Source organism: Coregonus clupeaformis, unplaced genomic scaffold, assembly GCF_020615455.1.
Source record: "Coregonus clupeaformis isolate EN_2021a unplaced genomic scaffold, ASM2061545v1 scaf1372, whole genome shotgun sequence".
Lineage (NCBI taxonomy): Eukaryota > Metazoa > Chordata > Actinopteri > Salmoniformes > Salmonidae > Coregonus > Coregonus clupeaformis.
Window position 1 is genome coordinate 101,266 of NW_025534826.1, and position 19,598 is coordinate 120,863.

Sequence of the window (19,598 nt, forward strand, 5' to 3'; positions counted from 1 at the left end):
ACCCGTTTACCCTATCACCCGCAGCCTCCCCATACTCTCTCTCTGTACCATCTGGAGCTCTGGTGCTCAGCTGTTTCCCGGCCCAACTCTCTCACACACTGGCCCCGCTAGAAGTTCAGCTTGCCTCCCACCATATCAACTAGCCTCACCGCAGCTGTCACCACCAGCACCAGCCAACCAGCACAGAGACCCCTCGTTCCTATCCAGCTCTGCATTGTTCGTTTGCAGCGGGGCCTCTGAAATGTCAGCGAGGTTGTCAGGTCGCCGTCGGAGTCCGAGCTGACGGGAAGCCGCTGCAGATCTGTGGTCGTTGATTTGGCACGGCCGCCCTGCTCTGTCGCTCCTCTTCTTTTCCTCCTCTCTTCCTCCTCTCCTCTTCATCCCCTTTGCTGCCTCTCCCTCTCTCTCTCCAGAGTGGCTGGGTCTTGGCCGCAGGGGGATATCTATCTAGAAACTCAAATTACGTAAAGAAACACAAATGTCATAACTAAAAAGCAGCTGTCCTAAAGACAATTACACTCTTCTATGATATTTACATCGACCAAGTGTTTAAACTTCACCAACGTGACTAGATCATCACATTTTAAAATGTTCAGAAGAGAGTTCCAGGACCACGGAGCTGAGTTACCAAAACTATTTCTAACATGACCTGTTCTAATTGCTGGTACTGTTAAAAGCAAATGAGAATGGGACCGTAATTGATATTTATTTACTGACCTGATTAAAAAATAACAGAGATAAAGTGGCATTTTACCCAGTATGGCCTTATAAATCAGTGTATACCAGTGTTTAAGACTATGCAAGGTCAATGACGACCAGCCAACGGCGCTGTAGAGATCACAATGATGTGTTAGACGTTTTTGATTGGTTATGAACCTGAGGGCCACATGATATACTGAATCAAGTGCTCTCAGGGTAGTGGTTGAGGCCTGCATATACAGTGGCTTGCGAAAGTATTCACCCCCCTTGGCATTTTTCCTATTTTGTGCCTTGCAACCTGGAATTTAAATGGATTTTTTGGGGGTTTGTATCATTTGATTTACACAACATGCCTACCCCTTTGAAGATGCAAAATACTTTTTATTGTGAAACAAACAAGAAATAAGACAAAAAAACAGAAAACTTGAGCGTTTTTATGTTCTCGGGGTGATGAGAGGTGTTTGCGCCAGACATAGCGTTTTCCTTGATGACCAAAAACACCAAATGTGTTTGCTTATTTATTTCTTTAAGCAATGGCTTTTTTCTGGCCACTCTTCCATAAAGCCCAGCTCTGTGGAGTGTACAGCTTAAAGTGGTCCTATGGACAGATACTCCAATCGCCGCTGTGGAGCTTTGCAGCTCCTTCAGGGTTATCTTTGGTCTCTTTGTTGCCTCTCTGATTAATGCCCTCCTTGCCTGGTCCATGAGTTTTGGTGGGCGGCCCTCTCTTGGCAGGTTTGTTGTGGTGCCATATTCTTTCCATTTTTTAATAATGATTTAACGGTTCTCTGTGGGATGTTCAAAGTTTGGGATATTTTTTTATAACCCAACCCTGATCTGTTCTCCACAACTTTGTCCCTGACCTGTTTGGAGAGCTCCTTGGTCTTCATGGTGTCGCTTGCTTGGTGGTGCCCCTTGCTTAGTGGTGTTGCAGACTCTGGGACCTTTCAGAACAGGTGTATATGTACTGAGATCATGTGACAGATCATGTGACACTTAGATTGCACACAGAACGTAATTGGTTGCACCAGATCTTATTTAGGGGCTTCATAGCAAAGGGGGTGAATACATATGCACGCACCACTTTTCCGTTATTTATTTTTTAGAATAAGTTATTGTTTTCATTTCACTTCACCAATTTGGACTATTTTGTGTATGTCCATTACATGAAATCCAAATAAAAATCCATTTAAATTACAGGTTGTAATGCAACAAAATAGGAAAAACGCCAAGGGGGGTGAATACTTTTGCTCGGCACTGTAAACAGTACCTGTCAAAAGTTTGGAAACACATATTCATTCAATGGGTTTTTCTTTATTTTTACTATTTTCTACATTGTAGAATAATAGTGAAGACATCAAAACTATGAAATGCATTCCAGGTGACTACCTCATGAAGCTGGTTGAGAGAATGCCAAGAGTGTGCAAAGCTGTCATCAAGGCAAAGGGTGGCTACTTTGAAGAATCTCAAATGTAAAATATATTTTGATTTGTTTAACAGTTTTTTGGTTACTACATGATTCCATATGTGTTATTTCATAGTTTTGATGTCTTCACTATTATTATATAATGTGGAAAATAGTAAAAATAAAGAAAAACCCTTGAATGAGTAGGGGTGTCCAAACTTTTGACTGGTACTCTATAACATCATTAAAATCTAAAACCGCCAGTAATGTACATCGTACCAGCTCCTTCCTGGCCTCCAGTGAAAGACAAGCCTTATACCGGTAATAAAAACCTATTCTCAGCTTGAGCTTCCTTATCAAGTTCTCCACATGAACAGTGAAGCGCAGCTTATCATCCACCCACACTCCCAAATATTTGACTTGCTCTATAGTATGTCCATCTAATGTAGCAATGACATGATTAGTAACATGCCTGGCATTTGAAAATACCTGTCACGACTTACCTGCCACCTCTCCTTGTTCGGGCATGCTTCTGCGTTCGTCGTCACCGGCCTTCTAGCCACTGCCGCTCCTCATCTCATTTTTCCATTTGTTTTGTCTTGTTTATTACACACACCTGGTTCATATCCCCTCATCAGTACCTGTATAAGTGTTCCCTCTGCCCCCTTGTCTTTGTGTGTGATTGTTTATTGTGGAGAGTAGGGAATCTCAGTGGAACTCCTTGTATTTTGTATCGCCAGGATATTTTCCTGTGTGCCTTGTGTTTTCCAGTGCGCCTGTTTTGCGCACTGGAGTGTTTTGACGCGTTACTGCGTAACTCTGTGGTTGCGGAATAAAGCCTGTCATTCTGTGATTTACCCTCCTGCGCCTGACTCCTTCAACATCACCTCATCACAGAATCACACACCCAAGACATGGAGTCAGCAGGAGAGGAGCACATGCCCGGAGTCGTGGCACAGGTCCGGGAGCATTCGACGATGCTAGCCAGTTTGGGAGAAGCGATGGATCGGATTCTCAAGGTTGTCCAACGCCTGGAGAGGAGAGGACCCGATCTTTCGGGACCAGCTGAGTTATACCTCTCGAGCATCAGCCCGGCTCCATCGGAGCGGGAGAAGGTGTCCGCCCTCGTCTCCTGCCTCTCGGGGGAAAGCCCTGGAGTGGGACAACGCGGTCTGAGGCAGGGGACGAGGACCGCCCTGGAGTTTCGTACTCTAGCGGCTGGGTCCGGGTGGAACGAGCGGGCGCTCATCGACCACTTCCGGTATCATCTACAGGACGTCCGAAGGGAGCTAGCCTGCCGGGACCCTCCGTTGTACTTCATTCAACTGGTGGACATGGCCATCCGGTTGGACAATCTAATGGCTGCTAGAGGACGTCCACCCCCTCCCAACCCGGATCCCGAGATGATGGGTTCTTTAGGGAAGTTACAGCACCAGTCACTATGGTTACGCATGAGACCCATAGAGAGCAAGTCACCTTTTTTATTATTGAGTCTCCTGATTTCCCTGTTGTGTTAGGTCTTCCCTGGTTAGCACTACACAACCCCACTTTTTCATGGCCGCAGAGGGTTCTCACGGGGTGGTCGCGAGAGGGTCAGGGTAGGTGTCTAGGTGATTCCGTATGTGCAACCACGGTGGAAAGTCCAGACACTACCTCCACCGTGTGCATTCCCCCCGAATACCTCGATTTGGCGCACGCGTTTTACAAAACGCAGGCGACCAAATTACCACCTCATCGGGCGGGGGATTGCACAATAAACCTCCGGGTAGACGCTGTGCCTCCCAGGAGTCATGTGTATCCCCTGTCGCAGGCATAAATGGAGGCGATGGAGACATACGTCTCCGAGTCCCTGCGCCAGGGGTTTATACGTCCCTCCACTTCGCCCGCCTCCTCGAGTTTCTTTTTTGTGAAGAAGAAAGACGGAGGTCTGCACCCGTGCATTGATCACCGAGCACTGAACAAGGGGACAATACGTTATAGTTATCCTCTACCCCTCATTCCATCTGTGATTGAGTCAATGCATGGGGTGCGCTTCTTCACAAAATTTGATCTCTGGAGTGCGTACAACCTGGTGCGTGTCCGAGAGGGGGACGAGTGGAAGACAGCATTCAGCATTCAGCACAACCACGGGGCATTACGAATACCTGGTGATGCCTTACGGTTTGATGAATGCTCCATCTGTCTTCCAGTCCTTTGTGAATTAGGTGTTTCGGGACATGCTGGGTCACGGTGTAGTGGTCTACATCAATTACATTCTGGTGTATTGCGCTACGCGCGCCGAGCATGTGTCCCTGGTTTGCAAAGGGCTGGCCCGACTGATGGAACATGACCTTTATGCCAAGGCAGAAAAGTGTCTGTTTTTCCAACAGTCCGTCTCCTTCCTCAGATACCGCATTACCACCTCAGGTGTGGAGATGGAGGGAGATTGCATTTCAGCCGTGCGTAATTGGCTGACTCCAACCACGGTTAAGGAGGTGCAGCGCTTTATTGGCTTTGCCAAATACTATCAGAGGTTTATCCGGGGCTTTGGCAAGGTCCGAGGTAGGGATAGGCACTGTCCTATCTCAACGCTCAGGCATGCCACCCAAGCGCCACCCCTGTGCCTTCTTCTCCAAGAAGCTCAGCCCGGCGGAGCAGAACTACAACATTGGTGATCGGGAGCTGTTGGCTGTTGTCCGAGCCCTGACCGTGTGGAGGCACTGGCTCGAGGGTGCAAAACACCCTTTCCTCGTCTGGATGGACCACCGTAACCTGGAGTACAGCCGGGCAGCGAGGAGGCTGAACCCTCGCCAGGCCAGGTGGGCCCTATTCTTCACCCTGTTTGATTTGACACTATCTTACATCCCGGGTACGAAGAATGTGAAGGCAGACGCACTGTCACGGCTGTACGACACAGAGGAGAGGCCCATAGACAACACCCCCTTACTCCCGCCTCCTGCATTGTGGTGCCAGTAGTATGGGCAATGGACGCGGACATAGAGCGTGCGTTACGCACATAGCCATCTCCACCTCAGTGTCCAGCTGGGCTGCAGTACGTGCCTTCTCTTGTCCGTGACCGTCTGATCTATTGGGCACACACATCCCCCTTCTCTGGTCTCCCAGGTATCGGTCGTACAGTGCGCTGCCTGACTGGAAAGTACTGGTGGCCTAACTTGGCTAAGGACGTGAGGGTGTATGTCTCCTCCTGCTCGGTGTGCGCCCAGAGTAAGGCACCTAGGCACCACCCAGCGGGTAAGTTACAGCCCTTACCAGTTCCACAACGGCCATGGTCCCACCTGTGTATTGACTTGCTCACTGATCTTCCCCTCTCTCAGGGTAACACCACCATCCTGGTCATTGTGGACCACTTTTCAAAAGCCTGCCACCTCATTCCTCTGCCCGGTCTCCCCACGGCCCTTCAGACTGTGGAGGCCCTTTTTACTCACGTCTTCCGACACTAAGGGGTGCCAGAGGACATAGTGTCTGACCGGGGTCCCCAGTTTACATCCAGGGTCTGGAAGGCATTCATGGAACGTCTGGGGGTCTCGGTCAGCCTGACCTCTTGGTTTCATCCCGAGAGTAATGGGCAGGTGGAACGGGTGAATCAGGAGGTGGGTAGGTTCCTGCGGTCCGACTGCCAGGACCAGCCGGGGGAGTGGTCGGTGTTCTTGCCATGGGCAGAATATGCCCAGAACTCTCTCCGCCACTCCTCCGCTCCAGGAGTCTGAGGTGCGGGAGATTCCTCCGTCCCCTCTGGACATCGAGGGGCCCCCGACGTACTCTGTCCGTTCTATCCTGGATTCGAGGCGACGGGTGGGGGGCCTTCAGTACCTCGTGGGACGGGTACGGTCCGGAGGAGCAGTGCTGGGTTCCGGTGAGGGATATCCTCGATCCCTCCCTATTGCGGAAGCTGGGGCTGGGGTAGAGAGCTGGAGCTGCGGCTGGGGTAGAGTGCTGGGTTGGGGATGGGGAGAGCGCTGGGTATGGGGGAGAGAGCTGAGCTGGGTATGGGGGAGAGCGCTGGGCTGGGTATGGGGGAGAGCGCTGGGCTGGGTATGGGGGAGAGCGCTGAGCTGGGTATGGGGGAGAGCGCTGAGCTGGGTATGGGGGAGAGCGCTGGGCTGGGTATGGGGGAGAGCGCTGGGCTGGGTATGGGGGAGAGCGCTGAGCTGGGTATGGGGGAGAGAGCTGGGTTGGGGATGGGGAGAGCGCTGGGCTGGGTATGGGGGAGAGAGCTGGGCTGGGTATGGGGGAGAGCGCTGGGTATGGGGGGAGAGAGCTGAGCTGGGTATGGGGGGAGAGAGCTGGGTTGGGGATGGGGAGAGCGCTGGGCTGGGTATGGAGGAGAGAGCTGGGCTGGGTATGGAGGAGAGAGCTGGGCTGGGTATGGAGGAGAGAGCTGGGCTGGGTATGGGGGAGAGAGCTGGGCTGGAGATGGGGGAGAGAGCTGGGCTGGAGATGGGGGAGAGGGCTGGGCTGGGTATGGAGGAGAGAGCTGGGCTGGGTATGGGGGAGAGAGCTGGGCTGGAGATGGGGGAGAGAGCTGGGCTGGAGATGGGGGGGAGAGGGCTGGGCTGGGTATGGGGGAGAGAGCTGGGCTGGAGATGGGGGGAGGGCTGGGCTGGGTATGGGGGAGAGAGCTGGGTATGGGGGAGAGAGCTGGGGATGGGGAGGGGCTGGGCTGGGTATGGGGGAGGGAGCTGGGCTGGGTATGGGGGGAGAGAGCTGGGGATGGGGGAGAGAGCTGGGCTGGGTATGGGGGAGAGAGCTGGGGATGGGGGAGAGAGCTGGGGATGGAGGAGAGAGCTGGGGATGGGGGCGAGGGCTGGGTATGGGGGAGAGAGCTGGGCTGGGTATGGGGAGAGAGCTGGGTATGGGGGAGAGAACTGGGTATGGAGGAGAGAGCTGGGGATGGGGGAGAGAGCTGGGGATGGGGGAGGGGAGCTGGGCTGGGTATGGGGGGAGAGCTGGGCTGGGTATGGGGGAGAGCGCTGGGCTGGGTATGGGGGAGAGCGCTGAGCTGGGTATGGGGGGAGAGAGCTGGGTTGGGGATGGGGAGAGCGCTGGGCTGGGTATGGGGGAGAGAGCTGGGCTGGGTATGGGGGAGAGCGCTGGGTATGGGGGAGAGAGCTGAGCTGGGTATGGGGGAGAGAGCTGGGTTGGGGATGGGGAGAGCGCTGGGCTGGGTATGGAGGAGAGGGCTGGGCTGGGTATGGAGGAGAGAGCTGGGCTGGGTATGGGGGAGAGAGCTGGGCTGGAGATGGGGGAGAGAGCTGGGCTGGAGATGGGGGAGACGGGCTGGGCTGGGTATGGAGGAGAGAGCTGGGCTGGGTATGGGGGAGAGAGCTGGGCTGGAGATGGGGGAGAGAGCTGGGCTGGAGATGGGGGAGAGGGCTGGGCTGGGTATGGGGGGAGAGAGCTGGGCTGGAGATGGGGGGAGAGCTGGGTATGGGGGAGAGAGCTGGGGATGGGGAGGGGGGCTGGGCTGGGTATGGGGGAGGGGAGCTGGGCTGGGTATGGGGGAGAGAGCTGGGGATGGGGGAGAGAGCTGGGCTGGGTATGGGGGAGAGAGCTGGGGAGGGGGGAGAGAGCTGGGGATGGAGGAGAGAGCTGGGGATGGGGGCGAGGGCTGGGTATGGGGGGAGAGCTGGGCTGGGTATGGGGAGAGAGCTGGGTATGGGGGGGAGAACTGGGTATGGAGGAGAGAGCTGGGGATGGGGGGAGAGAGCTGGGGATGGGGGGAGGGAGCTGGGCTGGGTATGGGGGAGAGAGCTGGGCTGGGTATGGGGGAGAGAGCTGGGTATGGGGGAGAGAGCTGGGGATGGAGGAGAGAGCTGGGGATGGGGAGAGAGCTGGGTATGGGGGAGAGAGCTGGGCTGGGTATGGGGGAGAGAGCTGGGGATGGGGGAGAGAGCTGGGTATGGGGGAGAGAGCTGGCTCATCGCTCTGCTCTGGTCATGTGCTCCCTTGTTATTGCTTCAGCAGTTGCTCTCCATCAGAAAATATTATGTCTGTTGAGTAGCTGTTGTGTGGGTTTGCTTTCCTTGCATCTTGTAGCTGACTAAAAATAGCTCTAAAATCTAGTTGTTCAAGCGATATTGGCCTGATTTTAAATATATGACCTCTCAGAATAAGACCCTTATCTGATCTGATGTGTGCATGTGTGTGTGATGCCGTATTCATATGGGATGTGTGTTTATGTGTGTGTGTATTAGTACATGTCTATGTGTGTTTGTGTCTTTTAGCCACACAGAGGAAACCTGGGACACGCTATGTGCCCCATAGAGAGAAAGAGACAGAGAGATCCAGTCTGGCTGGCTGACTAACTGTGTGTCTCACACCTCAGCTGTGTCAGCCCCACAAGGTCAGCCTGGGAGACACTCATACTGGTTGGAGGCCAGGGGGTCAAAGTTCACACTACAGGAAACACTAACAGGGTCATTATGGGGTCAGACAGATCTGTCAGCTTTAATCTCTGAAACTCTTTATTTATCCAGATGGAATAGGTGTAAATGGTGTGGCGGCAAGCAGGTGGAAGCAGGTGCTAACAGCTTCTCAGTCAGCTGAGAGCCTTGTAGAGGAGTCAGGCAGCGCAGACAGACAGGAGGAGGCAACGTGTTGGAATGTCCTCTCCGTAAAGCTGACATTACTCTACCAGTGGGTCAGTGGACATCAAGTAGCTCAGTGTATTAGTGCCTCAGAGAGACAGATAACTGACTGGCTTGATTCAATACTCCAACACAGTCTACTGATACAGATACAGCATTACACACACACACACACACACACACACAGACACAGACACAGACACACACACACACACACTGTACACACACAGAGAAGCAAACCCCCCAGAGAGAGAGAAAGGGGGGAGACAAGGCCACAGACTCTGATAAAGAGAGCGAGCGCCCAGAGACCGCTGCTGTATTTAAACTGCATTACCACCACTGTATCACTAATTAAACCTATGTTTTAATTAGGATTTGGACAGCCAGGAAAAGAGGAGGGATAATAAAATGCATTAATCCAACAGAATTCTGGAAATGTACTTCAGGTTCCATCTGTCCCTTTGTCACCCCCTGGAAGGTTACACAGGACCTTCTATGTATGATGTTGTTTATTAACTGTTTATTGACTCCTTATAAACCATTTGTGTGTGTTATTGTATTTGTGGGTGCATGTTGAGTAGCAGTGTCCTGTGGTCCGTCAGTGTAGTGATGCTCTTCTCTCTAACACAGTTAGACAGCAATGATTAGCCTACTGTTTTATGACTGTTTAGTGTTACAGCCAAAGTCACACCTCATCCCCCTGACCACGTTTCTCCCTCTCTCTCTATTGGCAGTGTAAAGGAACTTACATTTACATTGCCAAAACAAATTCTAACAATTTATCTCTCATCTTCTTCTTCCTCTCTCCCCCTCTCTCTCTCTCTCTTTCTCTCTCTCTCTCTCTCTCTTTTAGCGGCAGATGGAGTGCCAGTAAAGGATGGGGAACAGGTAAGCCTGACATTCAGGACTTTAACTATCACTCTTTATTCACACAGCTCAGCCACCCTGTGACTCCCAATGGCTCCAGCAGTGGGGTGCTCACTATTCCACGAATGGGGATCTTGATCCAAGATGGTGACCAACGACTAAATTAGCTCTCTACTACTGAAGCCATGAGTGCTACTGCGTCTGCTTGTAGAGTAACTAGCTAGCGCACATGTTGCTTCCACTACACTCAAAATGGCGGCTGTAGCTGGAAGGAGGACCAACCTATGTGGTTGGCTCGTTGCTGTTGCTATGACGTCTGCTGCTTCTCTGTCACGGCTCAGTGCTGGCTCACTGTAGAGCAGTAGGAGCATCACCCACCTCTACTCCTCTCACTCCATCCCTCACTCCTCTCCTCTCAGATCCTTTCCACTCCACTTCTCCTTTCAAGTCCTCTCTTCTCTCCTCTCCTTCCTTTGAGATACTGTTTCTAAAATGATCTTCAGCACTTCTTGGATGATTTTGTGGCAGGAGAAAGAGAAAGAATTTAAACCTTAGAAAAAAACTATTTATTTATCTTCCCACCGAATGTACTGTACTGTGGAGCGATTATGAATTTCTCCTGACAAACTTGCCCTTCAAAAATGTAATAAAAGAGAAGAGAGAAAGAGAGAGAGAGGAGAGAGACAGAGAGAGACAGACAGAGACAGAAAGAGAAGAGAGAGAGAGAGGAGAGAGACAGCGAGAGACAGACAGAGACAGAAAGAGAAGAGAGAGAGAGAGAGAGAGAGAGAGAGAGGAGAGAGACAGACAGAGACAGACAGAGAAGAGAGAGAGAGCGAGGAGAGAGACAGACAGAGACCGACAGAGAAGAGAGAGAGAGAGAGAGAGAGGTGAGAGACAGAGACAGACATACAGAGACAGACAGAGAAGAGAGAGAGGAGAGAGACAGACAGACAGAGACAGAAAGAGAAGAGAGAGAGAGAGAGAGAGAGAGAGGAGAGAGACAGAGAGAGACAGACAGAGACAGAAAGAGAAGAGAGAGAGAGAGGAGAGAGACAGAGAGAGACAGACAGACAGAAAGAGAAGAGAGAGATAGAGGAGAGAGACAGACAGATAGACAGACAGAGACAGACAGAGACAGAGCGTAGCAGATAGAGAGAACATGAGAGCTAGGTTTTCTGGAGACTGAACACATCTCTAAGGAGACATGGCACCCGTAGCGTCCTGCTGGTTCTAAGGCCCTGGCTATGGTATTGTCAGGGACAATCCAGCTGATACAAGACTCAGAGGTGGTGTGACAGACGCTGGTGCTTATCTAGACTGTCACCATCCCCCTTCTGATAGCCTCCTCCTCAGCCCTCTGTCTGTCTGTCTGTCTGTCTGTCTGTCTGTCTGTCTGCAGACACAGATCTCACCAGAGAGGACACTGACACCGCTACCATCAGCCAGCTTACATCAGTCACAACACACACACATACACACTCACACACGCATGCATGACGCACGTACACACGCACACACACACGCACGTACACACACACACCCACTGATTGCATGCACGCACTCACACACACACACACACATAAAAACGTGTGCACGCATTCACACATACACACACACATGCGCGACTACACGCTTGCACACAGACACTTCTGTATCAGCCCCTCCCAACTGGCTTGGATAGTGTTCAGTGTTTGGTGTGGCAGACGTAACCAGAGGAGGAAATGAGAGGAGAGAGAGAATCATTGTCATAACATATTCACTCTGCTATACTATGGAACTGATCTGCCTTTTAACCCCTCCCTTCTCTCTGTCGCTCTGGGCTTTGTCTCCTCTCCTCCTCTTTCTGGTCTTTGCCTCCTCTCCTCTCTTTCTGGTCTTTGACTCCTCTCCTCCTCTCTTTCTGGTCTTTGACTCCTCTCCTCCTCTCATTCTGGTCTTTGACTCCTCTCCTCCTCTCTTTCTGGTCTTTGACTCCTCTCCTCCTCTCATTCTGGTCTTTGACTCCTCTCCTCCTCTCTTTCTGGTCTTTGACTCCTCTCCTCCTCTCTTTCTGGTCTGACTCCTCCTCCTCTCTTTCTGGTCTTTGACTCTTCTCCTCCTCTATCTTTCTGGTCTATGACTCTTCTCCTCCTCTATCTTTCTGGGCTTTGACTCTTCTCCTCCTCTATCTTTCTGGTCTTTGACTCTTCTCCTCCTCTATCTTTCTGGTCTATGACTCTTCTCCTCCTCTATCTTTCTGGTCTTTGACTCTTCTCCTCTATCTTTCTGGTCTTTGACTCTTCTCCTTCTCTATCTTTCTGGTCTATGACTCTTCTCCTCCTCTATCTTTCTGGGAAAACCCAATATTTGTCTCTCCGCCTTCTTCTTCCTCTTTCCCTCTCCTATCATTCTTTCCAATTCTGCATGTTGGTTCTACTACTCTACCCCTGTCACTATCACTTCTCTCCTCCTCCTCTTTGTCTCCTCCCATTTCCTCCATGCACGTGGACGTCTTTCTCTCCTTCTCTCTTGTTCCTCCTCGCTTATTCTTCCCTGCTCCTTCTTTCCCCATCCCTCTCTCCTCCTATTTTTCTCCTTCAGCATGGATGTTCAGAATTTTCATGGGAAGGAATCAATGTAAGTGTTGTGACATCATTCCTTCATCTACCTTTATTTCTCTATCTATTTGTTTTGATTTATTTGATTTAACTCACCTTAGGTAACCTACTACTTCGTCCCCTCACTCCCCCTCCCATCTAACTCTCTCTATACCGTATCGTTAACTCTCTCTCTGTAGTAGAGCACTGTGCACTGTAGTGACCACAACAAACAATCAACCAGTGTGAATGTGCACTATGTTCTTAATGATTGCAGATAAAAAACAACACTTCCCATAATGCACGTCAGCACTGTCAAGCAGGAAGTTGTTCCAACAACGACCATGGGAAATGTCAATTTTTTGTCAAATGATGACATTGTTGCTTTTTGACGCTGTATTAACCCAATATCTACCTAACTTCTCCTCTCACCTCACTCTGAACTCTGTGTGCTTCTCTGGCAAACATCTCTTCCTCCATCCCTTTCTCCACACTCTCTCGTCCTCCATCTCTCTATCATCCTCTTCCCTCGTACCTCTAGCTGTCTATGGAAGACACCACGTCCATCCTGCCTCGTCTGAAGAGGAACAATTCCAATAACTACGGGATCGGTGCTCTAGCTAAGTCCTCACTGACAGGTGTGTCAGGTGTGTGTCTGTCCTGTAACTGGTAAACTGACCCCATGTTGGCTCCCGCTTGGACAGGCGCTGGAGCCAACATGGCCCCAGAGTGGGTTCCCCTGATTCACTTCCTCTCTCCATAATGATAATCCTCGTCAATGGCTGACCCCCAAGTCATTGATGGAATAACACTTAAACCTAACGACAACCCTATAGAAAAAATACACTACCCACAATACATTGTTATGTGGCTTGTTGAGTTAACAAGAGGTGAGTGGGAGGTGTAGTTGTTTGTCTGTTATGTGGTTGTGAAGCAGCGTTGAACTACTCTAGTGTCTGTGTAATGTGTCTACTGTCTCTGAGTGTAGTCTGAGTTTGTGTCTGTGTGTGACAGTGTGTATAACTGTGTAATGTGCATTGTGCACTGCGCAGTGCAGTGAGTAGTTTTGTACAGTTGTAATGTGCAGTAAAGTGTATTGGAATGTAGTGAACTGCTAACTCATCAAATATTGACTTGGACACATGAATTACTGAGCAAAGCCATAATGTAAACAGCAGACAGAATACAGACCGTCATGGCGGAACATGATTTCTAAAGTACAGTGTCTTCCGCAGTGTGCTATATGCATCAGCTGAGGATGGCTTAACAGACACTGCAGGGGGAGTGGGGTTTTTGCTTATCCAGCGCAGGCAGCTTAGCAGAGGTGTAAAAGCTATCATATCAACAAGCCAACCTCTCATTACTCACTGCCCTCTGGCCATCTCACCCCAATTAACCCATGATGCACCTCTCCCAGAGCAGACATATCCGTTTCCTCCTCCCTGTCCTCCATCATCCGCCTCGGTTCCACGCGTCATCTCATCTACCTTACCAGCGTCACCTCCCTATTCAGTTAGCCATGAATCTAAAGCATGTTCATTAAGCTGTTCGTTTAACTGCTCATCCAGAGGCCCTTATCAGCACCACCCTAAATAGTGACAGGATAAGACAGGCCTAAGTGTGGAATAATAACATATCTAATCTCTTTCCTTCCCCCTCTCTCTCCAACCTGATGCCTGTCTCCTAACTCCCCCAAACTCCACATTCACCCCTTCTCTAAATCCCTTAATATTCCTCCAACCCTTCCTTAATCCACTTTCACCCTTCTAACCCTCCCCAATACCCGCATCAATCCCTACATCCCTCTTCATTTCACCCCCCAGGTGTGAATCGCTCCATGAAGGACAAGGTGACCAAGCCTACGTCCATGGCCCAGGGCCGGATGGCACACATGATCGAGTGGCAGAACTGGGACATGTCTGTGGTGGGCCCGGGGGGCGTCTCCGTCCCACGCAAGTCCACGGCAGAGCAGGAGATGGAGAGACGGTTGGAGAGCGACGCCTACAGCGACCTCAGCGACGGGGAGAAGGAGGCTCGCTTCGCCGCAGGTCAGAGGGGGGAGGGGAATTTGTCACTGTGAGAGGTGACAGGAGCAATAGGAGTGGTTGATGCTGATTTATACAACCAGGGGTTTTTTCAGAGGAAACTCTCACAAAATTAAGCCTTTGGGCAAAAGGGTTCTCATGTGTTGAACCCTACATCATAACCAGACTGTTTATAGGTCAGCTAATTGGCATGGCATAACACCAGCCAAATTGGTCAACATTGGCCTAGGCATAGCAGAACCATAGATATTAAATAGGCTGGATATTACATCTTTCTATAAATAGCCATAGATATTAAATAATTATGGCTCTGAGGGAAAGCACCAGCCAACTGAGCCGTTACAATGACCGTGACTTACCCTCTGAACTCCAGGTATCCTGCAGCAGTTTGCCATCTCCCAGGCAACGCTCATGGCCTGGACCTCCATGGATGGAGAGAGCCTGAGGTCAGGGTCCAACCAGGGCAGTGTGGCCCACCTTAGCGAAGTCAACCAGGAGAGCATCACCAGCCGAGGTAAGGGACTACAAATATGGCCTCTAAACCAGCATGTATCAGCCGAGATAAGGGACTACAAATATGGCCTTTAAACCAGCATGTATCAGCCGAGATAAGAGACTACAAATATGACCTCTAAACAAGCATGTACAGTGGGGCAAAAAAGTATTTAGTCAGCCACCAATTGTGCAAGTTCTCCCACTTAAAAAGATGAGAGAGGCCTGTAATTTTCATCATAGGTACACGTCAACTATGACAGACAAATTGAGAAAAGAAAATCCAGAAAATCACATTGTAGGATTTTTAATGAATTTATTTGCAAATTATGGTGGAAAATAAGTATTTGGTCACCTACAAACAAGCAAGATTTCTGGCTCTCACAGACCTGTAACTTCTTCTTTAAGAGGCTCCTCTGTCCTCCACTCGTTACCTGTATTAATGGCACCTGTTTGAACTTGTTATCAGTATAAAAGACACCTGTCCACAACCTCAAACAGTCACACTCCAAACTTCACAATGGCCAAGACCAAAGAGCTGTCAAAGGACACCAAAAACAAAATTGTAGACCTGCACCAGGCTGGGAAGACTGAATCTGCAACAGGTAAGCAGCTTGGTTTGAAGAAATCAACTGTGGGAGCAATTATTAGGACATGGAAGACATACAAGACCACTGATAATCTCCCTCGATCTGGGGCTCCATGCAAGATCTCACCCCGTGGGGTCAAAATGATCACAAGAACGGTGAGCAAAAATCCCAGAACCACACGGGGGGACCTAGTGAATGACCTGCTGAGAGCTGGGACCAAAGTAACAAAGCCAACCATCAGTAACACACTACGCCGCCAGGGACTCAAATCCTGCAGTGCGAGACGTGTCCCCCTGCTTAAGCCAGTACATGTTCAGTCCCGTCTGAAGTGCATTTGGATGATCCAGAAGAGGATTGGGAGAATGTCATATGGTCAGATGAAACCAAAATATAACTTTTTGGTAAAAACTCAACTCGTCATGTTTGGAGGACAAAGAATGCTGAGTTGCATCCAAAGAACACCATACCTACTGTGAAGCATGGGGTTGGAAACATCATGCTTTGGGGCTGTTTTTCTGCAAAGGGACCAGGACGACTGATCCGTGTAAAGGAAAGAATGAATGGGGCCATGTATCGTGAGATTTTTGAGTGAAACCCTCCTTCCATCAGCAAGGGCATTGAAGATGAAACGTGGCTGGGTCTTTCAGCATGACAATGATCCCAAACACACCGCCCGGGCAACGAAGGAGTGGCTTCGTAAGAAGCATTTCAAGGTCCTGGAGTGGCCTAGCCAGTCTCCAGATCTCAACCCCATAGAAAATATTTGGAGGGGAGTTGAAAGTCTGTGTTGCCCAGCGACAGCCCCAAAACATCACTGCTCTAGAGGAGATCTGCGTGGAGGAATGGGCCAAAATACCAGCAACAGTGTGTGAAAACCTTGTGAAGACTTACAGAAAACGTTTGACCTGTGTCATTGCCAACAAAGGGTATATAACAAAGTATTGAGAAACTTTTGTTATTGACCAAATACTTATTTTCCACCATCATATGCCAATAAATTCATTAAAAATCCTACAATGTGATTTTCTGGATTTTTTTTTCTATTTTTGTCTGTCATAGTTGACGTGTACCTATGATGAAAATTACAGGCCTCTCTCATCTTTTTAAGTGGGAGAACTTGCACAATTGGTGGCTGACTAAATACTTTTTTTCCCCACTGTATCTGCCGAGGTAAGGGACTACAAATATGACCTCTAAATGAGCATTAGTCAGTCGAGGTAAGGGACTACCTTGACAAACTACAGTAGCACCAATCAACTAGGGCAAAAAAGTTTAAGGGATAGTTTAAGGAGCTAAATAGGATCCTGCACTGTGGAACCTTGTCTAAAATTTGCAGCCAAACACGTTTTTGCATAGGCTTGAGATCAGGCAAAGCTGGAGTGTAGTGTGTGGGCTGTAATATGCGTCATTTTGCTCAGTAACAAAGGCATCTTATTCCATCTCAGCCTGGAGGGTTAACTCTGTACTCATTTCAGGTTCGCAAACACAGCCTGGGGGAATGCAAGACCAGGGATTTCAAATGTATAAATAGTACACTTGGCCATTATTATTCCACATCACTGTGTTGTCCGTTACAGTGCTCCTGTATTTCTCCTTCTCATGCAAAGAGGCGTTCAGACATGGAGACGTGTTGAAATCATAATGTGGTTTTCTCCCTGTGGTTTGTTATTGTGAGATAACAAATGGCCTCAAGACTGTGTGATGATCATTAGTTTAATCACAACTTCAGTTATTTAATGTCATTATATTGCCTGAAGTCATATAACCGTAGAATGTTAGTGTCAAACGATTTGGATGTCGCTGGATGTATTTTTACACAGTTTTGAGTCATCATTAAAGTGATGTAATGTAAGGTTGCCGGCATGATGCTTGCTGACTCTTTGCACCAACATATCAACTCAGCACACCTTGAAGCGCTTTTGGCAGATCATATATACACCATTCAGCTATCTGAAACTTGTTAGGACAATGTCCCAAAGACGTGTCTACGAATAAGTGTGATTTACCTAATTATTTTGTGTTTGACAGCCTTTTTATATATAACGGCGAGCCATAGCATTGGCAACACACAAACTGATATATTCCCCCATTTATTTTCCTCCTTCGCACAAAATGGCCGCAATACCTCAAAAGTTTTAATGTTGTTATCAGTCAGTGGGGGATATTAGTCGCCTTGTTCATCCGTAAAAAAAAACAGATTGGAATTTGAGATGGCAAAAACTACCACGACTCACCCTTATTCATATCAGCCATGTTATTGGCTGAATGATATGTCATTTTAATGCAGGGCAGACAGACTCCCCAATGGCTATACAGTCATAATGCTGATATATTAGCCTACTCGGTGTAGCTACACTTGGGGTCTGTCTGGGGATTGTTCAAGTAAAGTCATTAGCTCAAGGATACATTTGGGTCTGAGAGGGTTGGAGTGTCCCTCAGGGATATCACATGATTCCTCTCGAGGGTTCCTCTTTCTGAAAAAAGGCTGATGTCAGAATTGTAAATTCTTTAGCAGTTTGATGTGAGGTCCAATGTAGGTCCCATGAGGTCCAATGTAGTGCATCCGTCAAGGACAACCAACCGCTTATCCCACCTCTTCACTCTTCTATTTTCTCATTCTTTTCATCCTCTCAGACCAGATATTGCACCACTCCTCTGCAGACATGTGGCCCAACACCTATGTCGCCCAGGGTCTCTACTGCCTCTCCTCCTCCGACGCCTGGGAGCCAATCAGCAACGAGCCCTCCGGAGTGGCCTCTCCTGCTGCTGGCTCCTATGTGATGCAGCAGGGCGGGACTTCCTGTGATGGGTATGATGGGAACGCGTTGCTGCAGCAGCAACAGCAGCAGCAGTTCAACCTACAGCAGCAGAGTCAGCTCCAGCAGCTGCAGCAGCTGCAACAGATACAGCACTACCAGCAACAGCAGCTCCTGTATCAGCAACAACAGGTGAGGAAAAACAACAGTCTAATATGAGAGGAAAGCAATAACAATCCATTTCCATAGATAGGCAATATTCATTCATGGCGTAGTCAGGCGTCTGACATTTAGATTTTTAATGGGGTTTTCTCCTTTTTCTCTGGGGTATTTTGATCGAGACAAGAATACTGAATTCGGCCTTTGATATGGTAATGTCGTCAGAGATTCAGCACTACATTATTGTATCTCTCTTCTTAGTACAACACAATTACCCTGTCCCTTTCAATCCAACATTATGCTTAAAGGAAGAAACATCCCTTAACCACAGATTTAGGATCATATTTCCAGAGTCTTTACCAAATCAAATCAAATCAAATCAAATTTTATTGGTCACATGCGCCGAATACAACAGGTGCAGACATTACAGTGAAATGCTTACTTACAGCCCTTAACCAACAGTGCATTTATTTTAAACAAAAAAGTTTGAATAAAACAAAAACAAAAAAGTGTTGAGAAAAAAAGAGCAGAAGTAAAAATAAAGTGACAGTAGGGAGGCTATATATACAATAGAATAAAGTGACAGTAGGGAGGCTATATATACAGGGGGGTACCGTTGCATAGTCAATGTGCGGGGGCACCGGCTAGTTGAGGTAGTTGAGGTAATATGTACATGTGGGTAGAGTTAAAGTGACTATGCATAAATACTACCATTAGGGGGGATAAACAAATATCTGATCCTGTATCAGTGGTTAGAGGGAACCTCTATCTACATACGGCTCCTCATTGTCTCGTCCTTCTCTCCACAGTCTCTGGAGCAAAGGCTGCACAGCGCCAACCACTCGTTGCAAGCCACACCCAACAGCACCATCCACAGCCTGGCCCCTGCCACCCACGCCCCATTGGTGGACCTGTGGGGGGCGGGGCAGACGGAGTCCTATCACGCGGATATTGGAGGGTACAACATAGGCGTGGCAGCGGTGGTGGAGGCGGCTCTGAGTGTTCCGTCTGGGGACGAGGGGGCGGGGACAGAACACTCCCCTCTGCTGGAGCAGCAGGAGGAGGAGGAGCTGAAGGTGAGGTCATATCAGGTCACAGGGTCATCAGGGCCTAGTTTTTCAAAAATTATCTGGAATTTGCCTATCGGATAGGATTGATTAAATGCATAGAAATAAAATGAATAGAATGGGAGTCCCCATTCAAGACAATGATTCGTCCATTCTATTAATTATATTTCTATGCATTTAATCCTATCCGATAGGCGGAATCCAGATAGATGATTTTTTGAAAAACTGGGCCCTGAGTTCATATCAGTGCAGAGAGGTACATCCTTGACGCTTTAATAAATGACAGGGAGACATTTCTATCTGAACTCATGAATAAACCCATGCTTTCTCCTCTCTGTGGTTAGAGAATCAT

At 49.1% G+C, this 19,598-nt stretch overlaps 1 protein-coding gene across 4 annotated transcripts in view; it reads left to right on the top strand.

The window, feature by feature from the left end:
- The window catches only part of LOC121542972, a 36,814-nt gene that overhangs the window by 13,438 nt on the left and 3,778 nt on the right, over window positions 1–19,598 (top strand). The window contains exons 2-8 of one of the 4 annotated variants that reach the window (XM_041852635.2): window positions 9,545–9,579; window positions 12,142–12,177; window positions 12,679–12,784; window positions 13,961–14,185; window positions 14,556–14,696; window positions 17,899–18,212; window positions 18,989–19,255. In XM_041852635.2, the coding sequence (XP_041708569.1) occupies window positions 9,545–9,579; window positions 12,142–12,177; window positions 12,679–12,784; window positions 13,961–14,185; window positions 14,556–14,696; window positions 17,899–18,212; window positions 18,989–19,255 (1,124 nt within the window). The remainder of the gene's footprint in view (window positions 1–9,544; window positions 9,580–12,141; window positions 12,178–12,678; window positions 12,785–13,960; window positions 14,186–14,555; window positions 14,697–17,898; window positions 18,213–18,988; window positions 19,256–19,598) is intronic. The other 3 variants (XM_041852637.2, XM_041852638.2, XM_041852639.2) reach the window with 3 other exon arrangements.